This window comes from Dendrobates tinctorius, unplaced genomic scaffold (assembly GCF_039654945.1).
Source record: "Dendrobates tinctorius isolate UK_male_01 unplaced genomic scaffold, ASM3965494v1 ptg000016l, whole genome shotgun sequence".
Classification (NCBI taxonomy): domain Eukaryota; kingdom Metazoa; phylum Chordata; class Amphibia; order Anura; family Dendrobatidae; genus Dendrobates; species Dendrobates tinctorius.
In genome coordinates this window covers 9,110,210-9,132,531 of record NW_027361684.1, presented here as the reverse complement: position 1 = coordinate 9,132,531, position 22,322 = coordinate 9,110,210, and the positions used below count along the sequence as shown (strand labels likewise).

Here is a 22,322-nt window from a genome sequence, read left to right as displayed (position 1 = left end):
GGTGACCTATTACTATGGTCTCGGTCCCTTTGATGGTATTCTTTTTCTAACTATAGGAGTTTTCATGACCTAAATCCGGAGCTGTAATAGTGACTTCTCGTCTTTCCACTAGATACCTGACACAAACCATTTCTCAGGTTGAAGTAAAGGAAGGTCCGGCTACTGTGGTTGATTTTCAGCTCCATCCTACAGTGTCAGTTGCAGTAGATGATACACCGGACATTATCAGTGCTCCACCACCTACTATGGAGTCTCCTGTGACCGCGAAACCTGACAACCTGCCCCCAATTCACAAATCCATCCAGCCCCAGGACTTCCGCCATCATCACTACTCTGACATGGAGATATTCCTGAGGATGTACAACAGTGAATACGTCAGCATCACACATCTGTACTCCATAGGCAAGTCGGTGGAATCCCGAGAGCTCTACGTGATGGCGATATCGGACAACCCAAGCGTTCATGAGCCAGGTAACTTATAATGCACTGGTGTCAGTGCTACATGTCGTGAAATAGCAGTCATCTGAGTAAGGCCTATATGGACAGCATGAGGTAATGAAGCAGAAACCAAATTACCAAAAGCAATACCTGGTAGTTCATCTTGATGTCCAAAAATGGGGCAGCGCATGACCATGGCAGACTAAATCTAAATGTGGGAATATTAAATGCAAGACCAGTCTGCATGCACAAATAGGAGCAGAATCCTTCATCGGCTGCGATGCATGCATTACGGGGTGTCGGACTTCTTACTTATCCATGGCAATATCGATATAATAACAATTGCCTGTATTGGGGTCATTTGTGGGTCCTAGTAAGAGAAGACTTACCAACACCACTGTCCACAATAATAGCAAAGCAACTGGTGTAGAAACATCATGGAAGACCAATAGTAAAAATATAGTATAAGATGCCAATAAACTACACTAATTGATGAGGACTAGTGATGAGCGAACGTGCTCAGATAATATGTTACTAGAGCATGCTTGGGTGCTAACAGAGTGTTTGGCATGCTTGAAAAATATGTTCCAGGTCCCCGCACCTGCGTATGTCATGGCTGTTCGACAGTCGCAACACATACAGGGATTGCCTAACAAACAGGTATTCCTGCATGTGTTGCAGCTGTCGAACAGCCGTGAGACATGCAGGTGCGGGGACTTGGAATGTATTTTTCAAGCACGCTGAAGACACTGTTAGTACCCGATGCATGCTCAGATAACGCATTATTCGAGCACGTTCGCTCATCATTAATGAGGACATAGCAGACAGAGCTAATCAGGTATTCTGAAAAGCGCATATGCATGTTGTGTGTACCACAGTGGTGTGTGCAACATTGCGTCTGAGTATTTTTGCAATCTCAGGCTAAGTTCATGAGCATATGTAAAAAAAAAAAAAAAATCGTCCACATTTCATCCAGAAAAAATGTTGATTTTCATCTCATTTGACATATATCAATTTTACGGCGATCAATGTCAGTCTTGCGTTTTGTGTGTGCCTAATCTTATTGCAGGTGAACCAGAGTTTAAATACATTGGAAACATGCACGGTAATGAAGTGGTGGGCAGAGAGCTGCTGTTAAACCTGATTGAATATCTGTGCAAGAACTACGGCTCTGATCCTGAAGTCACACAACTGGTCAACACCACCAGAATACATATCATGCCCTCGATGAATCCGGACGGCTACGAGAATGCACTAGAAGGTAATAATCGCCTCCTCACTGTGCACATGAGGGCCCCCATTCATCACTGTCTTTATGCCTGATTTTTGTCTTAATTTTATTCATAAATTGCAACTTTTTTTTTAAAAAAAAAAAAAAGTTGCATAAATTGGCACAACTCTCCTCCAGCTGTAGTTTTGACAACATGCCATCTGGTTTACCAAGTATGCTTTATTTTGAATACATGGTTTTGAAAAATTGAATCTTTTTGAGAAATTTTAACAAAAAGATGTGACTATTTGTAACTGTGTCACTGTCACTGACTGACAGCCGACTCTAATGTTGATCCTGCTGTCAGTCCATGCTGAGGGCGCAGTTACTGCCACCGCTCTCTATTCACAGACTGCTGACTGAAACCATGCCGGCGCCATCCCCGTGACTAAACGCCCAATTCTGCCGGTAGGGAATAAAGCTCATTTCCTCCTGACAGCTGAGCTCTGAGTGCTGGAGCTGGACAGGTTCAGAACGCTAGCAACCTGCAGATTAATCCAATATCTGCTGATTTAATAGCGTTTTTTCACGTGACAGGTTCCCTTTAAAAGAAAAGCAAATGATGAATCTGGACCTATATGTTAAAATCTCATTTATGTGTCTACAGATCCAGTTACTTTTATACGGTTCTAATATAGAACTTGTCTCTTCTAAGCTCAGATATTTTTGCTGCAGGCTTCTTTCTGATCCATTAGCGGTTATCTTGCGCCTCTCATTGTCAAGTGAGAGACAGTCTACTAAATCGTGCAGAGGCTGCTGTGATCACATGACTTTTATTAGTTTCAGGCTCCCGAATCTAGCCTGCAAGTGAGTGAAGCTGAGCAGTCTATAAACTGATGTGCATTTCCCCAGAGGTTTTTAAGTGGTTAATAGAGGTATTCTTTAGCACCCCTTTTTTTTTTTTTTTGTGATCCCCAAAATCCCTGGCTACATTATGAAATCTAGTGACTGATTTAACTCTTACACATCAGTTCATGCAGATAGATATATAGTGGTGCTGTCTACAGGAGGCTAAAAAGTAAACCGGCGCTAAAATACCGAACACTTTCTTACAGCTTTATTTTTTTTTCCTTGTGAAGAAACGTACATTCCTGAGGTTCCCTTCTCTGTAATTTCCAGCAGTGGTTTTTGCGGTGAGCTCCTCATGACTAGCATTCCCAGGTTACTATAAATGACTTCTCGTCTCTGTGCAGGGGACCGTGACGGGATCATTGGCAGAAACAACACCAACAATTATGATCTTAATCGGAATTTCCCTGACCAATTCTTCCAAATCACAGACCCTCCGCAACTTGAGACGTTGGCCATAATGAGTTGGCTGAGAATGTACCCATTTGTCCTGTCCGCTAATCTCCACGGAGGTACGTTATTCATTACCCGTCTTTATTGTGCCCTCTGTCTAATTCAAGAGTTACGGGGAATTTCTTGGATCAAAGTTCTTTTCAATTTGCACCCGCACCATTCCCTCTGCTTTTGTATTTGTGCATTGTATCCTATTACCATCTATGCAAGTGATCATTAGATATGTAGGTCATAAATCCGTTATTTGTACAGTATATTGTACATACGCTTCAGCTTTATTAACCACTTAAGCTAAAGTTCAAACTTAGATTTTGCAATTGTCATTTAATTTGGTGACCTCAACGTTCCTGAGTCATCTTCTCTGTCTTGTAGTTAATGGATCATTGTGTATATTATTTTTCCTTAGTTCGAGGCTTTAAACATTATCTTCTTCCATCATACATGTTGGTGTGTAACTGGTGCCCTTATTCTTACGTAGTACGGTAGGACCCCCTGAGGTCCCCTCCACCATCAGGGGCTTTCAGTTCTGTATACACGGTGCTTCCCTTTCACGGATCATCTCCTGGTTGACTTCATCTGAAAGGACCTGCTGCTTAGGCCTGTTTCACACTTCTGTTTTTGACCATCAGTCAAAATCCGCCGGTTTTTTAAAAAAACGGATCCGCCATTTTTTTTGACGGATCCGTTTTTTCCCCATTGAGTTGCATTACCGGCGGATCTTGACGGGTGGCCATCCGTTGGATCCGTTTTTTCGCGGATCCGCCAATTTTTTGTGTCCGCTGACATGCCTGGACGGACTCTGCAACGTTTTTTTTGCTGCAGGATCCGCATCTTACAGTGCGCATGCCCAGAGAAAGGAAGTCAGCCGGGAATTTAACCCTCAATTACTTCTGGCGGACGAACAAAATCAATCTCTCTCTCTCTCTCTCTCTCTCTCTCTCTCTATTCGGCGGATCTGTAAAAAAAAGGATCCAGTGGCATCCGTTCACATCAGTTAAGAACGGATCCGATTTCCGCCTTTTTGGCGGATTTTGACTGACACAAAAAACTGAAGTGTGAAACAGTTCTTATTTGCTTTCAGTCATGCTTCGCTCTGGTCACGTGGGGGGGAAGCTTTTTGCCATTTAGCCCCTGTCCCAGTTCAGTGGACACCAACCAGGTCAGCATTATTAAAGGAATAATCCAGGTAAAACGTGCTGCTATGCCTTGTTCAGGACCAGAGGGGGCGCTGCATGATGCAGGAATACAAAAGTCACCTCGGAGAGAACCCTTTATCATCCACCGACCTGTCAGCTGGAGTCTGGGATGACTTCCCTCACCATTCATGAGTGTATTCTGGTTTTCTTTTCTTCCAATGATTTTCTTACAGACCTGACTTTTGTCTGCAGGTTCCCTTGTGGTTAATTATCCGTATGATGACGATGAAAAGGGCTTATCTATGTACAGTAAATCCCCAGATGATGCCATCTTCCAGCAGCTGGCTCTGTCCTATTCCAAGGTGAGGCTTAAAGCTCTGTGTTGTGCCCGTGCCAGCGGTGGGCACAGTGCCCTGGGAGCGTCTGTGTCTGGGTTATACCTGCCTGCGATCAATATCACGCCTCATCAATACCTGATGGGCGCCATCAGGGATAAGAGGGGCTACGGGGGTCCATAATTCGACAGACCTGGAAGTCACTGTGCAGATGTGACCAGAGCTTAGCTTATACCGTGGCACCTTTATTTGGGGAATCTGGGCTCATGTGGCCACAGTTCAATTCAGAGGAGGTATGAGATGATTTCATCCTTAGTAGCGGCTTAATAAGAATAGCTTTTTTATGTTCTTAATTGATTTTCCAAAGTAAATATTGTAATTCCTCCTGAATTTTTTTTTTTTTTTATTTGGGAGTTAAGAATTCCCAGTTTGGTAAAAGGTCTGAATAAGAAGGGTCTGGATGTTGGACTGATTGGCGCTGAAGAATCACAGTTGTCCTCCAGCCAAGGCTATTCACTGTATTCTACCACCACCATATGACCAAAAATGAGAGTGCATGTGATATTTACTACCCAGTATTTTTATTTTATTTTTATTACAGGTAATTCACCTCTAGAGACAATATCTTTTTTTAAATTTTTTTTTACCTTAATTTTTGCTATTTAATTAAAATGTTGCCCTGTTTGACTTTTACAGTCTTTTTGTTGCCTGTACGTTCAACCTTGATGTGGTCTGTTGTCATGAAAGCACCTTTTGACGAGTTCAAAAAACAGAAACATGAAGTGTAAGGGTATGTGCACACGTAGTTTTTTGGGTGTGCGGATTTTGTAGAGAAAACCGCAGGTTTATCTGCGGTTTTGCCCTGTGGTTTTACACCTCATAATGGATGAGGTGTAAAACTGCAGCGTTTCTGCACCAAACAATTGACATGCTGCGGATTGTAAACTGCAGCAAAACCGCGTGGAAAAAAACGCAGAATGTGCACAGCTTTTTTTTTTTATCTCCATAGGAAATAAAGGTACTGTACAACGCAGCAGAATTTGCTGCGGACCCGCAGGTGCAGAAACGCTGCGGAACCGCAGCAGAATCCGCACTGTGTGCACATACCCTTAGAAACTTTTCCTAATGAACTGTCAGAATGAGCTCACTGACTTATTCTCAGTTAACCCATTCTGCAACCAGAATTAGATGGTGTAACATAGAGGTTATGGAAGATAACCCAATTACAAAAATATTTTTTTTGCCAAAAATATATACATTTAATTAAATTAAATTAAAAAAAAAAAAGCTTTCCCAAGGAATACAACCACCAAATTTGCACATGGACAATTTTCTTTCAGTGTCCTGAATCCATTTTTGGCCCGTGAATGTCCGTTTTTACATTAAAAAATGGACAGTATTCGAATAGAGTCCCATTCATTTATTTAACAGATCCAATCACTACATTGGCAAATTTTGTTTTTGTTTTTCTCACAATTGAGCCATAAAAATGAAGGACATGTGAAATGACAAACTGATTGTAAAGGGTCAGTGAGTTATCAATTAAATTAATGCACATGTACCCCAAAAAAGTGCTCTAAGGCTACTTGCACACTTGCGTTATCAGGCGCAGCGCTTGGCTGCCGCTAAGCTCCGCCCCAGCCGCTCCCCTTTGGTCAGCTCCTCCTATGGGCGCATGACGCTGCATGCGACCTGCGTCCCCTATATTTAGCGTTGGGTGCGCAGGCCGTGCACTGGTATGTTTTTGCGGGCGCAGGCGCCCTTTTGGCACTGCACCGAGCGCACCAAAATGCAACAGAGTGCGTTTGGCGCACATTGGCACAGCGCCAAAAGGGCGCATGCGCTCGCAAAAACATACCAGCGCATGGCCTGCGTACCCAATGCTAAATATAGGGGACGCAGGTCGCATGCAGCGTCATGCGCCCATAGGAGGAGCTGACCGGAGGGGGGCAGAGCTTAGCGACGGCAGAGCGCTGCGCCTGATAACGCAAGTGTGCAAGTAGCCTAAGTTGTACAACAGATTACTACAGGGCACAATATTGTGTGTATGTGGTGGGTGGGGAGAAAAATGGCATCAGAAAAAGGTGTAGTTGAAAGATAGTGTTTTTTTTTTTTTAAAGTACTTTTTGTGTTTTTCATAGGAAAATAGTAAGATGTTCACTGGCAGTCCATGTAAGGAGATCTATCCCAATGAGAATTTCCCTCAAGGTATCACCAATGGGGCAAACTGGTATAATGTCCCAGGTAAGAGACCATTAGGTGGTTGTGGATGTTGTGATAGTGATTGGATGTGGTCGTTATGCTGCTTGTGGTGCTAGTGGTTGTTGGTTGTGATTTTTGGTTGATTGTGGTTATGTTGCGTCAGGTGGTGGTGTTGATGGTTTTGGAGGTTGTTATGGTGGTTGATGGTTGTGGTAGTTATGCTGGTTATGGTTGTGTTGTGCTTTCGCTGGTTTTGATGCTGGTTGTAATTGTGCTGCTTCAGGTGGATGTGGTGGTGTTGATTGTTTTGGGGTTGTGCTGTTGATTATGGCGCTGGTTGTTGTGGTGTCGCTGGGGTTGGTTATGATGGTTGCTAATTGCATGTATGTATGTGTAAAGGGGGCTCCTGAATCCCTCCTTATTGCCACCCTGTCTAAGTTTGGCACTTACAGTATTTTGGCGACTAAATTCTTCTATTGGGTGTAATGGTTTCTAATCCCCTGTAACATAAATGATTGCGTTGCCTTATGGTGGGTTCACCTTCTCCTGTTATGTTGTAGGTGGGATGCAGGACTGGAACTATCTGAATACTAACTGCTTTGAGGTGACGATTGAGTTGGGTTGTGTGAAATATCCCATGGCCCAAGAACTGCCCACTTACTGGGAAAGCAACCGCAGGTCTCTGCTGGGGTTCATACAGCAGGTGGGTCCATACTAACCGCTTGTCTATCACCAGATATTATGTGCGAGACTCTAACCTGGATTCCTGTTTAGGTACACAAGGGCATCAAAGGATTTGTGCTGGACGCCACAGATGGAAGAGGCATTTTCAACGCAACCATCCGTGTAGCGGACATTAATCACCCGGTGACCTCTGACAAGGCTGGAGATTACTGGAGATTGTTGGTCCCTGGATCGTATAAAGTCACGGCCTCTGCAAGAGGGTACTTGTCTCTAGTTATCCGTGTTGTTTCTTTTCTGTACCACAATAGAGACATTATTGCCAGAAAGTAAAATCATTTTGATCTGCACTAACGGATTTCATCACAAACTGATTCAGAATGAGTCGCCCCAAGGATAAGACTCCATCACACCGGTGTAAGGCAGTGGATCTGTAACCTTGTTAGCACTTTAACCTCAGTAATATTATGTGATCTGAAGCGACTATGGAGCAGACTTTTACCCGCAGGTCATACCATCATATCTGGTTTTTTGTTTTTTTTTCCTTCTTTAGATATGTTCCTGTTACAAAAATGCTCAATGTAACAGAAGATGACGCGTTGGTGACGAATTTTACACTTACTCGCTCCGGTGCAGAGTTACACAAAGAAGAGAGAGGAAAAGTGTCAGTGACAGAACCCGAGAAGCTGGACCCCACCACACAGGAATTTGAGACCCTAATTAAGGATCTTTCAGCAGAGAATGGTCTCGAGCACCTGCTGCTGTCCACCTCTAGTGATATTGACCTGTACCGCTATCGGCCTTATCATGACCTCTCCGAGTCGCTACGCGGGCTGAATCTCAACTATCCAAACATTACTAAACTGACCAGGTATTATTCATATTGCTGATTTTATGTAGAAAGATATCTGACATTAAACATGATTTAAAGTAAAGCTAATTTTCCTTTCACACAAAACCTGTAGGAAAGCATGGTCTTAATGCTCCACATCAAATTAAAACTGCTTTTGGTACACATATACGTCCAATGTGTCCAAAAACTGACACCATGCTCGTGCTCTGTCACAATCCTTTGCTTGAGTGGGCGATTTTTTTCTTTATCAACATTCTGCCAGCACTATCTGTACTAGAATGTCTTGTCATGCAGAATGCCTGCCTTTCTCCAGTGGACTGATCTAAACTGTAAGGTGGCCTCTCTAATGACCGTTTACAGTTTAGATAGACATGCAAGCTTGAGAATTGACACAATTAGTTGTCTGAAAGTAAAGAGACCAGTTAAGTGCTACTGTTATAAGGTAGTGCCAATGTAAACTAGAATCTGAGATGTCCAGAACAGTGGCCGCTGTATCTTAATGTAGGAGTATACTATATGGCAATGCCAGACTCAACCCATGAAGAAGTAGAAGGGTGGTGCATGCCGTGTATGATAAAAACAAACCATGTTATCCTTAAAGTAAGAAATAAACTCATTGTAGTGTACAAGTGGTGGACAATGTTCACTCAGAAACCTATCTTGGAAAGCAAAAGGTATGCAATAGGAAATAGTGGGGAGTGGCGTAACAGGGTCTCGCTATCCATGCCGACCGGTGGCAGCCTTTCTGTATAGGATGCCATTATATTCCTTCACGTTTTTGGTCTGGCATTGCTCTGTTTGCTAAATAACTAAGATCAGCTTTAGTCTTGCCTGTGTGTATTCTCCTTGCCATATCCCATCATTGATCTAGCTCTGTGCTTATTCTTAGGTTGGGTCAGAGTGTTGAATATCGTTACATATGGTCCTTGGAAATATCAAATAAACCAAACGTTTCGGAGCCAGACGAGCCAAAGATCAGATTCGTTGCCGGTGTTCATGGAAATGCACCAGTCGGCACAGAGTTGCTTTTGACTTTTGCCGAATTCCTTTGCTTGAATTATAAAAAGAACGGCGCAATTACGAAGGTGAGACTGGCATTATTATGGGATGCGTGGATTAGACCTTGGCAAAGTGTGTCTCTGTAGTGTTCACCTTACAATATACAGTATTTCTCTATCGCTTCATTGGGGGACACAGGAGACATGGGTGTATGCTGCTTCCGCTAGGTGGCTGACACTGCAGAAAAAAAGTTAGCTCCTCCTCCGCAGGTGGACACGGGTCTTTCATTAGACCCTTATCTACCTCAGTGTGCGTCGTTCCTTTTCAGGTTTCCGGAGGGATACAGTGTGAATAGTCACAACTGTACTCCCACAAAGAGACTGTGAGTACGGTGTGTACTGCCACCCCGTATCCTCATATGTCTGGCCAGCAGGACCCATACCCCTAGCACAGAAGCGTGCTTAGGCGATCGGATACGGTCCTGGCCCCCCGTCTCCCACCCACTTGCCCACCAGAGCCTGTCGGTGTTAGGAGGCGAGGACGTCTTACATTCCTGGATGGAGAAATACATTCCTTCCCCTCTATCCCCCAGGTTTTTCCAGAGTGAAGAAGACTGGGAGTGAAGAAGACAAGTGAAAATCATTTAATTCTATGGCTGGAGTGCTGGGGCACTTTTAGAGTCAGGGGCCTTTTTTCCCCCTAGTTTCCCGGTAGAATAGGGCGCTGGTTTATCTTTTTCGGGTACCTTTATGGCCTCCGCGCCGCTCCCCCTTGCTCCTGCGGGCAGAGAAATTAATCTAGGTCCCGGCTTCTTTCAGGCCTAGTGGCTGGGTTGGCTCCGCCCCTTCCCTGCATTTCAGGCGGGCTTTTCTCCCGCCCGTCTCTTGATACTTTCGCTTTCTCCCAGCCTGCAACTAGCCCTCCCCCCTCAGCTTCATCTCTCTGCTTGGAGCCGATTTCATGTTTCTACGCGCTGGGCTCCGCCCCCTCTCCCAGTCTCTGAGCACTTTTAACCCCCCCAGTCTCCCGAAGGCTCAGGGACTGCTGAGAGAAACCTTATATCTTGCATACAGTCGTGGGTGTAATAGTGCTCTAGAGCCATGCAGTCACTGGTGTAATAGTAATCTAGAGCCATGCAGTCACTGGTGTATTAGTAATCTAGAGCCATGCAGTCATTGGTGCTATAGTTTTCTAGAACCGTGCAGTCACTAATGCAATAGTATTCTAGAGCCGTACAGTCGCTGGTGTAATAGTGCTCTACAGCCACGTAGTCACTGGCTTAATAGTATTCTAGAGCCGGACAGTCACTGAAGTAATAGTGCTCTAGAGATGTGCAGTCGCTGGTGTAATAAATGCGGTGTAATAAATGCTCTACATCCGTGCAGCCGCTGGTGTAATAGTAATCTAGAGCTGTGCAGTCGCTGGCGTAATAGATGCCCCACGCTGCTGTCTTCGGTGCCACCGCCCGTTTTACGCCCTCCAGGGAGATAGGCCATTATAAAACCTGCTGTATGGCGTTTGCCTAGTGGAAAGTCCCATTTGCATTTTTTTCAGTGATTTCCAATGCAGTCACACGGCGGTTGTGATTTCTGCTATTGCTGATCTGTGCCTTGATCATCAGCACAGTAAGGACCGGCCATTGCTCTACACATAAAGATGCTAGAGCCCTGGCATATCAAATGCTTCCATATCACCTGCTCACAGGTTCTCGCCCTGCATCCTCCTGCAGTCCCCTTCCGGATGCTGGCATTGCACTGCTCTAAGCAGAGAAGGCAGCTGCTCCTTCCCCTTCACGACTGCAGTGCTTGGGATTTCCAGTTGGATAGAAGTTCGTGTTACCCAGCAATGTCTGCTGTGGCTCAGTGGCTAAAGAAGCTGACCGAAGGTCCAAGGTTTTGAACCCAGGTGCACAACAGAGAGTAGAATTTAGTCTCCCTCTGATTCCAATCCTACTGTTCTACCGTCAGGAGAAATGACATGTCAGAATATACTTCAGGACAGACTTCGTGGTGCGGCTTACTACACGTGAAGCTGTTATTCTGCCTAATGCCGTCTGGCGTCCAGGGCTAGACCGCAACACAGAATTGGCTCTCTCCTATACCCTGCTCCAGGTTTCTCTCCGCACTGGTTTGGTCACAGGATGCTGAGAGTCGAATTCAGCCATGCTCTATCCGCTATCCAGGCTTCAGACGCACCACCTACCAAGTACAGTAGGGTAGTTTGACACTGTTGTATTTCAGGGGACCAGACGTGTCTCCAGGTTACTGCTGCAGTGGTACTGATGTTCTGTACCGTATTCAGGTGAGTCAGATGCACTCGCCTTCATGTTCCTCGCGTCCAATTGTAGCAGTACTCTATCCCCTATCTATGACTAGATGGTCTTCTACCAGACACGTCTAGTCAATACAGGCCATCCTTCTTGTGGCTTAAAAGTACCCAGGGTCGATTGACTGCATCGGTCCGGCTCTTCTGTCCCATTGTCAGGTGAGTCAGAAGCGTCCTCTATCACTCTCCTCAGAGTCTTTTGCAGCATCTTCCTAAGCTCCCGTCTATTCACCACTCGTGAGACGTCTCTGGTATTCATCACTTTTGGTGTGCAGCAGCAGTTGCAGGCTGCTTTCAGGTGAGTCAGAGGCACCTTCGGCGGTAGGTTTCATTTTCAGTAACATCTGTGGTCTGTCAACAGTTAAGCAAGAAATTCACCTCGCACCACAGAGTGGATCTCTGTACCACAAGGCAGACCTTGATAGCAGCATAAGTGGATACTCTGCTTCCGGTAGGTCAGACACACTCGTGTCAGGTATCGCATGGTTGCAGTTTTTTCGGCCACGATCTGTGCCCTAAGTGTGAGTTGCTCCACAGGGGCCTTTCCACACATTCTGATTATTCGTGCCTACCTCTAACTACCCATTTGGTCAGTTTACAGTACTGCCCTCTGGCTATCTTAACTGCCCAAGATATTACGCTTATCATTAATGATTAGCCAATAGTAGTTTATAAGTTTCTAGTCTATCCTAAGGGCCCTTGAGCTACTACAACATTGAAGCTCCCTATCTCTTTTCCAGTACTTACATATTCTTTCTTGCAGACACCGGATATGGCCTCTAACACAGTGGTCCCCAACCTTTTTTGCACCGGGGACCGGTTTCAAGCAAAACCATTCTTCCATGGCCCGGCAGGGCGGGGATGGAGGTGTGGCAGGGGCGGGGCTTTGGTCATAAGGGGGCGGGGCTATGGACACGGTTGTAGTGTAGCAGTGCATACTTATAATTAAATAACATTTATAATGTGACTCAACTCACCATAGGTTTTGAATAAGTGCTCCATCACTCCCTTCTCCCCATCATTGCCTTCTCCCCATCACTGTCTCCCCATCATTGCCTTCACCCCATCATTCCCCTCTCCCCATCATTGCCTTCACCCCATCACTGCCATCTCTCCATCATTGCCTTCACCCCATCACTGCCATCTCCCCATCATTGCCTTCTCCCCATCACTGCTGTCTCCCCATCATTGCCTTCACCCCATCATTCCCCTCTCCCCATCATTGCCTTCACCCCATCACTGCCATCTCTCCATCATTGCCTTCACCCCATCACTGCCATCTCCCCATCATTGCCTTCACCCCATCACTGCTGTCTCCCCATCATTGCCTTCTCCCCATCATTGCCTTCACCCCATCACTGCCATCTCCCCATCATTGCCTTCACCCCATCACTCCCTTCTCCCCATCATTGCCTTCACCCCATCACTGCCGTCTCTCCATCATTGCCTTCACCCCATCACTGCCATCTCCCCATCATTGCCTTCTCCCCATCATTGCCTTCACCCCATCACTGCCATCTCCCCATCATTGCCTTCACCCCATCACTGCTGTCTCCCCATCGTTGCCTTCACCCCATCACTCCCTTCTCCCCATCATTGCCTTCACCCCATCATTGCCTTCTCCCCATCATTGCCTTCTCCCCATCATTGCCTTCACCCCATCACTCCCCTCTCCCCATCATTGCCTTCACCCCATCACTGCTGTCTCCCCATCATTGCCTTCTCCCCATCATTGCCTTCACCCCATCACTCTCTTCTCCCCATCATTGCCTTCACCCCATCACTCCCCTCATGGCCTTCTCCTCATGTCCCCATCTCCTCCAGGGCCAGGCTACACAAACAGACCAACACACACACACAGACATACATGTACACACATTATACACACACAGACAGACATACATATACACACAGACACCACCTCTCTCCTCTCACCTGTCCGCCGCCCGCGCTTCCTCGCACTGACACAGCAGCGGCCGCGCTCCTCTCTGTGTCAGTCAGAGACAGGAAGCGCGGGCGGCGGGCAGGAAGCTGGACGGGTCCTTGCAGCTCCGCTCCTGCTATTCCCTCTTGCAGGCAGCGGAGCTGCTTGATCGCTCCCTGCCCGCCGCTAAGAACTGCTGCGCGCCGCCCCAGCCCCCGCTATGCCACTGACCGCCCCTGGCTCCCCTTGTGTCCGCGGACCGGCAAGGGCACTGCAGCGGCCCGGTGCTGGGCCGCGGACCGGCGGTTGGGGACCCCTGCTCTAACAGCTCCGGGATGTGACTTCCAAGCGTGACAGAAACAAGTCTCTCACCTCGGTCAGGAATGGGTTCTTACTCGCCGCAAGCATTGGCCATGGTAGAAGGTTGCTCCAGTCCTGGATCCACTGAGAAGCTTGGTGATAACACGTTTTCTTCCTTCAGCTAGATTCGTATCTTTTTCACTGTTATCCTCGTGTCTTATACTTACGTAAGCGGTTCACCACGCTACAATCCCCTCACCGGTCCGGACAGCTCCCAACGGTCGCTCTGGCCTTCATAGGAAGTGATCTTCCTTTCATCAGCCTAGTTGTCTTCTGGAGTCTGTGTGGTTCCTAGACCCAACTTTCCATGCAGCTGACATACTCCATGTTTTTTTCACGAACTTTCATCGACCAACGGCTTAGTCAGTCTGAGCCTACATCGTGACAATGAGATCCAGAGTATCCCTAGGTCCACTCGGTACGTTTTCAGCGTTCGGCTGTCTAGCAGGTTCACAGTGGCCAACTCTTAGGTCTTTCCTTGGCATTCTCTCAGAAGATCTTAGTTCAGCCGCTTCCAAAGAAAGGAGCACCTCGGTATATCTCTTCTCTCCTGAGCGCAATGCAAATTAGACTGACCTTCCTCTCCCAGACATGCATCCCTCAGGGATACCAATGGCGGTCTCATAGAGTCCTTAGCAGGGTTGACCTTGGATGCGGCTGCTGCTGCACTGTGTCCTGCCCTTGCCTCCACCTGGGTTGCAAAGTTTATAGACGCGCAGGCTAGGTTGCTCATCAGAGCATTCTTTCAGGAGACTGGTCAGATGAATCGACCATCCTTGCTGACCAAAAGTTTTTTCTGCAGGGAAGTACATGGTTTTCCACCTTCCCGATGCCAGCAAAGCTTGTCCATCCAAAGGACCTTTTGGCCTACGGCTTGACGACCGAACGTATCCCCATAGAGACCCCTCACCAACTTGCCTTTTCGGAGTTTTTTTTGTTAGTTTGGCTCCAATAGGACCAAATTACTAATGATGCCACCAGAGGGCCGAACTCTCTCCTTCCTCGGGCTACACCTCGTCGTTCTGTGGTTTTTCCTCTGCAGCAGGAGGAAGTCCTTTAGATCAGTATTGGCTTTCTGAGAACCGCTTGATTTTCCTTTTGTTCCATAAAGCCTTTATCCAGGTCCTGATTTCTTCAGATCTTCAGAGATTCCTGCATGTTTTTTTTGCGAGAAATGGGTACATTTTCTTTTTCATTTTATAGCTTTACCTTTCTTGCTCTCATCCACTCCCGGAGTCTCACGAAGTCAGTGGCAGCGGTGGTGCATTTTCCGCAACCATTGGGATAAAAACAAACGCAGTCTTCGGCATTTAGACGCACTTTGCCTGGGCAGGGTGCGCCTCCTGGCGGTACTCTTAGGGCCTCCGCTTAGCATCTTTCCAGGGCGATGTTCTACCCTTCACTTGTTGGCAAGGTTCCTCGGAGCGCAGGCCTAGCTTTGGGGCATGCCAGCTTGGGTAGAAAAATCTGGCAGGTGACGTAGGTCAGTTCTTCGCCCTGATTGGAGTTTTCTGCTGTTTCCCGCCCCAGGGACTGCTTTGGGACGTCCCATGGTCACCTGTGTCCCCCAATGAAGCGATAGAGAAAACAGGATTTTTTGTTGCTTACCGTAAAATCTGTTTCTCAGAGCCTTCATTGGGGGACACAGCGCCCTCCCAAGTTGGACAGCTCTATTTACTGTATTATATTGCTATAGTTTGAGTTGGTGTTTTTCTGTGGTTTCTGTCTCCTTTACAGATTGCTTCTCCTACTGCTTTCTCACTAACTTAATATCCTACTTCCTGTCGGTGGGGTGTACACTGCGGAGGAGGAGCTAACTTTTTTTCTGCATAGTGTCAGCCTCCTAGTGGCAGCAGCATACACCCATGGTCTCCTGTGTCCCCCAATGAAGGCTCTGAGAAACAGATTTTACGGTAAGCAACAAAAAATCCTGTTTTTTTTGGACTATAAGATGCACTTTTTTAAAAGGAAAAAATTGTGCTACAAGTTGTTTGGTCTTATAATCTGAAGGCAGCTACCTGTGATCAAGGAGAGCGCATACACAGCGTCCTTCACTTAGAGATCTGCACCCAGTTCGCCTGCCCCACACGGATCTGTCTGATCCGTGCAGGGCAGGAGGGAAAGCTTCAGGGACCTTTCAGGTTCTTGGAAGGAACTTCAAATTATGGTAATGTATAGTCTGTGTGTGTGTTGATGTGCCTGAACATGTTGTAGCTGAGCCAAGTGTGTTTCTCCTTCGTCTCATTGGGGGACACAGGTACTGTGGGTGTATGCTACTGCTGCTTGGAGGCTGACACTAAGTGAAAAAAAGAGGTTAGCTCTTCCTCCGCCGTATACACCCTCGCCCCGATTGCGGGCGGAAACCAGTTTTTTTGCTTAGTGTCTGTTGGAGGCACACGTCGGTCTGTCTCAAGACTGATTTCTTTTTTTTTCCCCATGAAGATAAGACAGGGGCGACGGACCCTATTGAAAGGGTCCGATCTCCCCAAACCAACAACGGGCGAGCAGGTGTGAGTGTCCCTCCACGTATCCTCTCCCGCAACGGGGATTTTTTTCCGGATGTTCCATTTTTTTCACGATGAAAACGAGATCGGGGCGACGGACCCTATTGAAAGGGTCCGATCTCCCCAAACCAACAACGGGTGAGCACGTGTGAGTGTCCCTCCACGTATCCTCTCCCGCACCGTGGGACATGATGCCGGACTTAGTCCTGTCCACCCCAGGGTATTGAAACCCTGGGCTGCACAGAGGCACAAGCGTAGTCTGCGCGGCCCCGCTGCCCCACCAATGCGAAGGACTGCGGGGGGCAAGGTGGCGGACGGTCCCTCTCTTCACCCCTTCAGGGGGTTAGATGGAGCTAGGGTGCCTGCACCATCCTGATCGTTTAGGGCCCCCTCCACTCTACCTGAGGAATGATGGCCAGGGAGGGCTCCGCCGTCCAGGGATCCGGTTTCTGGTGGTCCAGCGGTTTCGCAGCCCCCCCCCCCCGGGTGGAAGGGGGCATAAATCGAGGCCGCGGCTTCAGCCAGCGCTAGGCCGCAGCCGGAAGTCGCCGCCCCCGGCATCACGTCACGGTGGCCCCGCCCCCCTTGCCTGGGCGGGCGCCGGAGGAAATTTAGTCAACGGCTTTAGGCCAGAACTAGGCCGCAAAGAAAAGACCGCCACCAGGATCCTTCTTTTTCTTCCGGGGACCAGCCTGCAGTACTGGCGTGCAGATTAAAGCAGCGCCTCGCACGCTGAGGACACGGGACACAGGACTGGGGTAAGTGCTGCCACCCAGCCCCACAGACCACGCTATCAGGAACAAAGAGCGCCCTGCCCCGGCGTTTTTTTTTGTCAGCACGGAGACCTGACAGGTACAACATGTCAGGAAAATCTAAGACACATACGTTCCTATACGCTGCATGCATCTCCTGTCAGTCGGCTTTTCCGCGGGCACAGACCAAACGGGTATGCGAAGCCTACGAGTCCGAACGCACTCAGGAGCCCTTCCCTGCGACCGAGCCCAGTGTAACAGGTCCCCCGGAATGGGCGTTATCACTGTCGCAATCTATGGCGTCACTTACAAGAGCAATCGAGTCCCTTCGAGCCCCAGATAGGGGCAGGGACAGTGGCTCTCCTGTCTTAGAGTGGTCCTCTACCTCACACGAGCCTCCGGCCTGCAGGGGCCGCTCTCACTCCAGGCAGACCCGGGGGAAACGAACCCACATGGCGTCTCCCGGTCCATCCGGTGCCTCAGCATCCGTGAGCTCTGCTTCTCGCTCCCAGGCGCCAGCAGTCGATAGCGAACAAGGCTCGGACTACGACTCGGATATACCCCTTGACCTAGATACGCCAGGTGGTCAGGAAACGGTTGACAGTCTCATAGAAGCCGTCAACCAGACTCTGGGGATTGATGATGATTCCTCTCTGGCTGCGGACTATAAGGTGTCATTTAAGCGTGTCAAGCATCCCCATAGAGTATTTTGCACTCACCCTGAATTTGAGGACATAGTGCAAAAACACAGAGAACGGCCAGACAGGCGCTTCTCTGGTCAGAGGGCACTCGAGGCGAAGTACCCTTTTCCTCCGCATCTCCGTAAAAAGTGGACGGAATCCCCACCGGTGTCGCGCTTGGCTACAAGAACTTTACTATCTGTGCCTAGTGGTTCTATTAAGGATCCCACTGATAGTCTCATAGAGAACTTGGCTCGCTCAGTGTTTGAGGCATCAGGATCAGCGCTCTCTCCCTCATTCGCAGCAACGTGGGTAGCCAAGGCCATGATTTCTTGGTCAGAAACTTAGAATAGAGCCTTGCAGGACCTAGGCCTACCAGCGGAAGTATCAGAAATCCCAAATCAGATAGCCATGGCGGCAGACTACTTGATTAATGCATCTTTAGATGCGGCCAACTGCTCGGCACTTGCAGCCGCAAATGCAATCTCCATTAGGAGAGCACTACGGTTAAGGACATGGCGGGCTGATTCAGCCTCAAAAAAGTCCTTGACAGCGCTCCCTTACCAGTGTGGCCGCCTGTTCGGAGAGAGGCTAGATTAGCTCATCTCTGACTCCACAGGAGGCAAGAGCGGCTTTCTTCCTCAGCAAAAGGCCAAGCCGCCGTTTCGTCACCAGTTGCAGGCGCGATTTCGGACCTTTCGCAACCCCGGGTGGACGACAGCGGCTAACTCCGCCGCATCAGGGCGTCCCAATCACAATAGGGACCGGCAGGTATCATATAGAGCCAACCCATTGGGGAGGATGCGTGCTAACCAGTCTAGGTCGAGAGGATCCAGGTCCCAAAGATCTTCAGCCAAATGACTCGGGGCATTTGTCAGGTGGCACCAGCGGGGTAGGTGGCCGCCTACTCCGGTTTCACCACGCCTGGCTCAATTTTACGCATGACGCATGGGTGAGAGAGCTGGTGTCCACAGGGTACAAGATAGAATTTGTCAGTTACCCCCCAAGATGATTTTTTTTCTTTCCTGGCTTCCCAAAGTGGATACCCTGGCAAGGGCTCTACTAGAGGCCATTGATTCGCTCTCTCAAAACGGAGTTATCATTCCAGTCCTGGAAAACGAAAAGGCGCATGGCTTCTATTCCAACCTGTTTGCAGTTCCCAAAAAGGACGGGACAGTCAGGCCCATTTTGGATCTAAAGTTCCTGAACGGCTTTATCAGGATCAGACGTTTCCGGATGGAATCTCTCCATTCAGTCATAGTGGCAATGAGGCAGGGAGAGTATTTGGCCTCTATCGATATCCAGGACACCTATCTGCATATTCCCATTTTCCCTCCGCATCAAAGGTTTCTACGCTTCGTCATCAACGGTCTACATTTTCAGTTTGCAGCGCTGCCCTTCGGGCTAGTCACGGCTCCCAGAGTTCACAAAGGTCATGGCAATCCCCATGGCCATCCTGCACTCCCGGGGCATAGTAGTATTCCCCTACTTAGACGACCTCTTGGTCAAATCCCTTTCAAGGCAGGCATGCGAGGAAAGTGTCAGCATTACGCTAGATACTCTTGCCCGCTTAGGGTGGTTGGTCAATGTAAAGAAGTCATCCCTTGTTCCAGCTAAGAGAATTTCATTTTAAGGGATGACCTTCGACACTTGCCAAGGGTTGGTAGGTCTCCCTCGAGACAAGGCCCTAGCCCTCCGGCAGGGGGTGCGAGTACTGCGCCAACCAGTCCCTCACACCATCCGTTTCGGCATGAGGATTCTGGGGAAAATGGTGGCAGCGATAGAAGCAATCCCGTTCTCCCAGTTTCATCTTCGTCCCCAGCAGCACGCCCTCTTGTCAGCCTGGGACAAGAACACATTCACGCTCGATCATCGGTGCCGGTTGTCCTCTCAGGTCAGGCAGTCACTAGAGTGGTGGACAATCAGTTCCTCCCTGCTTCAGGGGAAACCCTCCCCCCCCCCCCCCCCAGATCAGTGGCTGGTGGTCACAACAGACGCCAGCCTTTTCGGCTGGGGAGCGGTTTTTCGCCACCACACGACCCAGGGACGGTGGTCACCGCAGGAGGCAGCCCTCCCGATCAACTTGTTGGAGATACGGGCGATCCGGCTGACTCTGCATCGATTCCATCACCTTCTAGCAGGCCGCCCCGTCTGGATTCAGTCGGACAACGCCACGGCGGTGGCTTACATAAATCACCAGGGGGACACCCACAGCAGGGAAACCATGCGCAAAGTAGGGCACGTGCTTCGCTGGGCCGAGTGGAACCGCTCACTGATATCGGCGGTCCACATCCCGGGGGTAGAGAACAGGGCCGCAGACTCTCAGCCGGCAGGGGCTTGCGTCTGGAGAATGGTCACTTCACCCAGAGGTTTTTCAGCAGATTTGCCAACGGTGGGGAACTCCGGATGTGGATCTGATGGCGTCCAGAGTGAACACCAAGGTGTCTATGTTCGTCGCGCGGTCCCGGGATCTGCAGGCAATCGCTGTGGATGCGCCAGTTCTGCCATGGAATCAGTTTCGCCTCCCATACCTGTTTCCCCTGCTGCCTCTGCTTCCGAGAGTCATCAAGAAAATCAAGGCAGAGGTGGTGCCATTGATTCTGCTGGCCCCAGACTGTCTTCATCGGGCGTGGTACGCAGATCTAGTGCAGCTGCTCGTCGACGTGCCATGGCGCCTGCCAGAGCACCCAGATCTACTGTGTCAAGGGCCAATCTGCCACCTGAACTCAGGGGCCCTGTGCTTGACGGCTTGGCCATTGAATCCTGGATCCTGACGCAGGCGGGGTTCGGGCGCAAGGTGGTTGCTACGATGGTTAGCGCCCGAAAGCCTACCTCGGCACGAGTTTACCACCACACCTGGAAGGTTTTCTTTGCATGGTGCCGAGGTTGTTCGCCACTGAGATTCTCCATCCCTAATATCTTGGCTTTTCTCCAGTCTGGTTTAGACTCAGGCTTGGCTCCCAGTTCTCTCAGAAGACAGATATCGGCTTTATCCGTCCTCTTTCAGCACAGGATTGCTACCAACTTTTAGGTTAAGACTTTAATCCAGGGGGTCTCCCACTTGGTACCTCCCTTTAAGGCACCTATGGACGCCTGGGACCTTAACCTGGTCCTAAGTGTTCTGCAGGAAGCTCCATTTGAGCCGCTGCAGAATGTCTCTTTGTCATACCTTTCCTGGAAGGTGGTGTTTCTGGTAGCCATAACATCGATCAGGAGGGTCTCGGAGCTGGCAGCGTTATCTTGCCGAGCCCCGTTGCTGACCTTTTGCAAAGACAAGGTGGTTCTTAGACCAGCTCCTCCTTTTTTTTTTTTTTTTACCAAAGGTCGTTTCCTCGTTTCATATTAATGAGGATATTGTCTTGCCCTCTTTCTGTCCAGCACCTTGTGGAAAAGGCTCTTCATACGTTGGACCTGGTGAGAGCTCTCAGGAGGTTTGTGTCGTGGACGGCACCCTTTCGTCAGTCAGACGCGCTGTTTGTGCTCCCTGAAGGTCGCAGGAAGGGACACGCTGCCTCAAAATCGGCCATAGCCAGATGGATTTGTTTTGTTATTCAGGAATGCTATCGTGTCCAATTCCAGCAGGGATCAGAGCACACTCTACTCGGGCAGTGGGCGCCTCTCGGGCGCTTCGACACCAGGCAGCAACCTGGTCCAGCCTGCACACGTTTACTAAACATTACAATGTCCATACTCGGGCTTCGGCGGATGCGAGCCTGGGTAGAAGGATTTTCCAAGCAGCAGTGGCTCACCTTTAGACAAGAGGTGCATGTAGCTTGGGTCGGTGAGTCAACTTCCCACCCAGGGACTGCTTTAGGACGTCCCACAGTACCTGTGTCCCCCCATGAGACGAAGGAGAAACATGGATTTTTGTGATAACTCACCGTAAAATCCTTTTCTCTGAGACGCTCATTGGGGGACACAGCACCCACCCTATTAGCCAAGTGGCTTCTGTTTATTTAATTATGCTTTCTGTATGAAACAAGGGTGGCTATTTTCTAGACATGTTGTTACCTGTATTAAGGTTGATGTCTGATTTTTGTTTGATCTCCTACTGCTTTTGCACCAAACTGGTTTCCGTCCGCAATCGGGGCGAGGGTGTATACGGCGAAGGAGGAGGTAACCTCTTTTTTTCACTTAGTGTCAGCCTCCAAGCGGCAGTAGCATACACCCACAGTACCTGTGTCCCCCAATGAGCGTCTCGGAGAAAAAGATTTTACGGTGAGTTATCACAAAAATCCATGTTTCTATGATGTAGCTGTGCTGTATGTGTGCGTTGCAGAGTGTACATAATGTACGTGCCGTTAATCTGTGTGTATTAGTAAAATTTGCAGAGAAACACTAACTATATCCATCACCTCCCTGTTCTACCCTACTGCAATAAAATTAGCGGTGTGGACACCACCACTTTCTTACACCTACACAACCAGGGAAATTTTAATTAATATGAAATACGTTTTTTTCTATTTTCCAGAAATATGAGTGCATCTTTTATTTAAAAAAATATGGTTCATATTTATCTTTTATTTAAAAAAAACAAAAAAAACTTGGATCATATGTGTGA

General features: G+C 48.5%; 1 protein-coding gene across 1 annotated transcript in view; it reads left to right on the top strand.

Annotated features, from left to right (window-relative positions):
• Nucleotides 1-22,322, top strand: part of CPD (carboxypeptidase D) — a 101,949-nt gene that overhangs the window by 58,381 nt on the left and 21,246 nt on the right. The window contains exons 5-13 of the mRNA XM_073565418.1: nt 113-471; nt 1,508-1,699; nt 2,902-3,069; nt 4,399-4,508; nt 6,623-6,725; nt 7,244-7,386; nt 7,458-7,627; nt 7,918-8,235; nt 9,107-9,302. Of these exons, the coding sequence (XP_073421519.1) occupies nt 113-471; nt 1,508-1,699; nt 2,902-3,069; nt 4,399-4,508; nt 6,623-6,725; nt 7,244-7,386; nt 7,458-7,627; nt 7,918-8,235; nt 9,107-9,302 (1,759 nt within the window). The remainder of the gene's footprint in view (nt 1-112; nt 472-1,507; nt 1,700-2,901; nt 3,070-4,398; nt 4,509-6,622; nt 6,726-7,243; nt 7,387-7,457; nt 7,628-7,917; nt 8,236-9,106; nt 9,303-22,322) is intronic.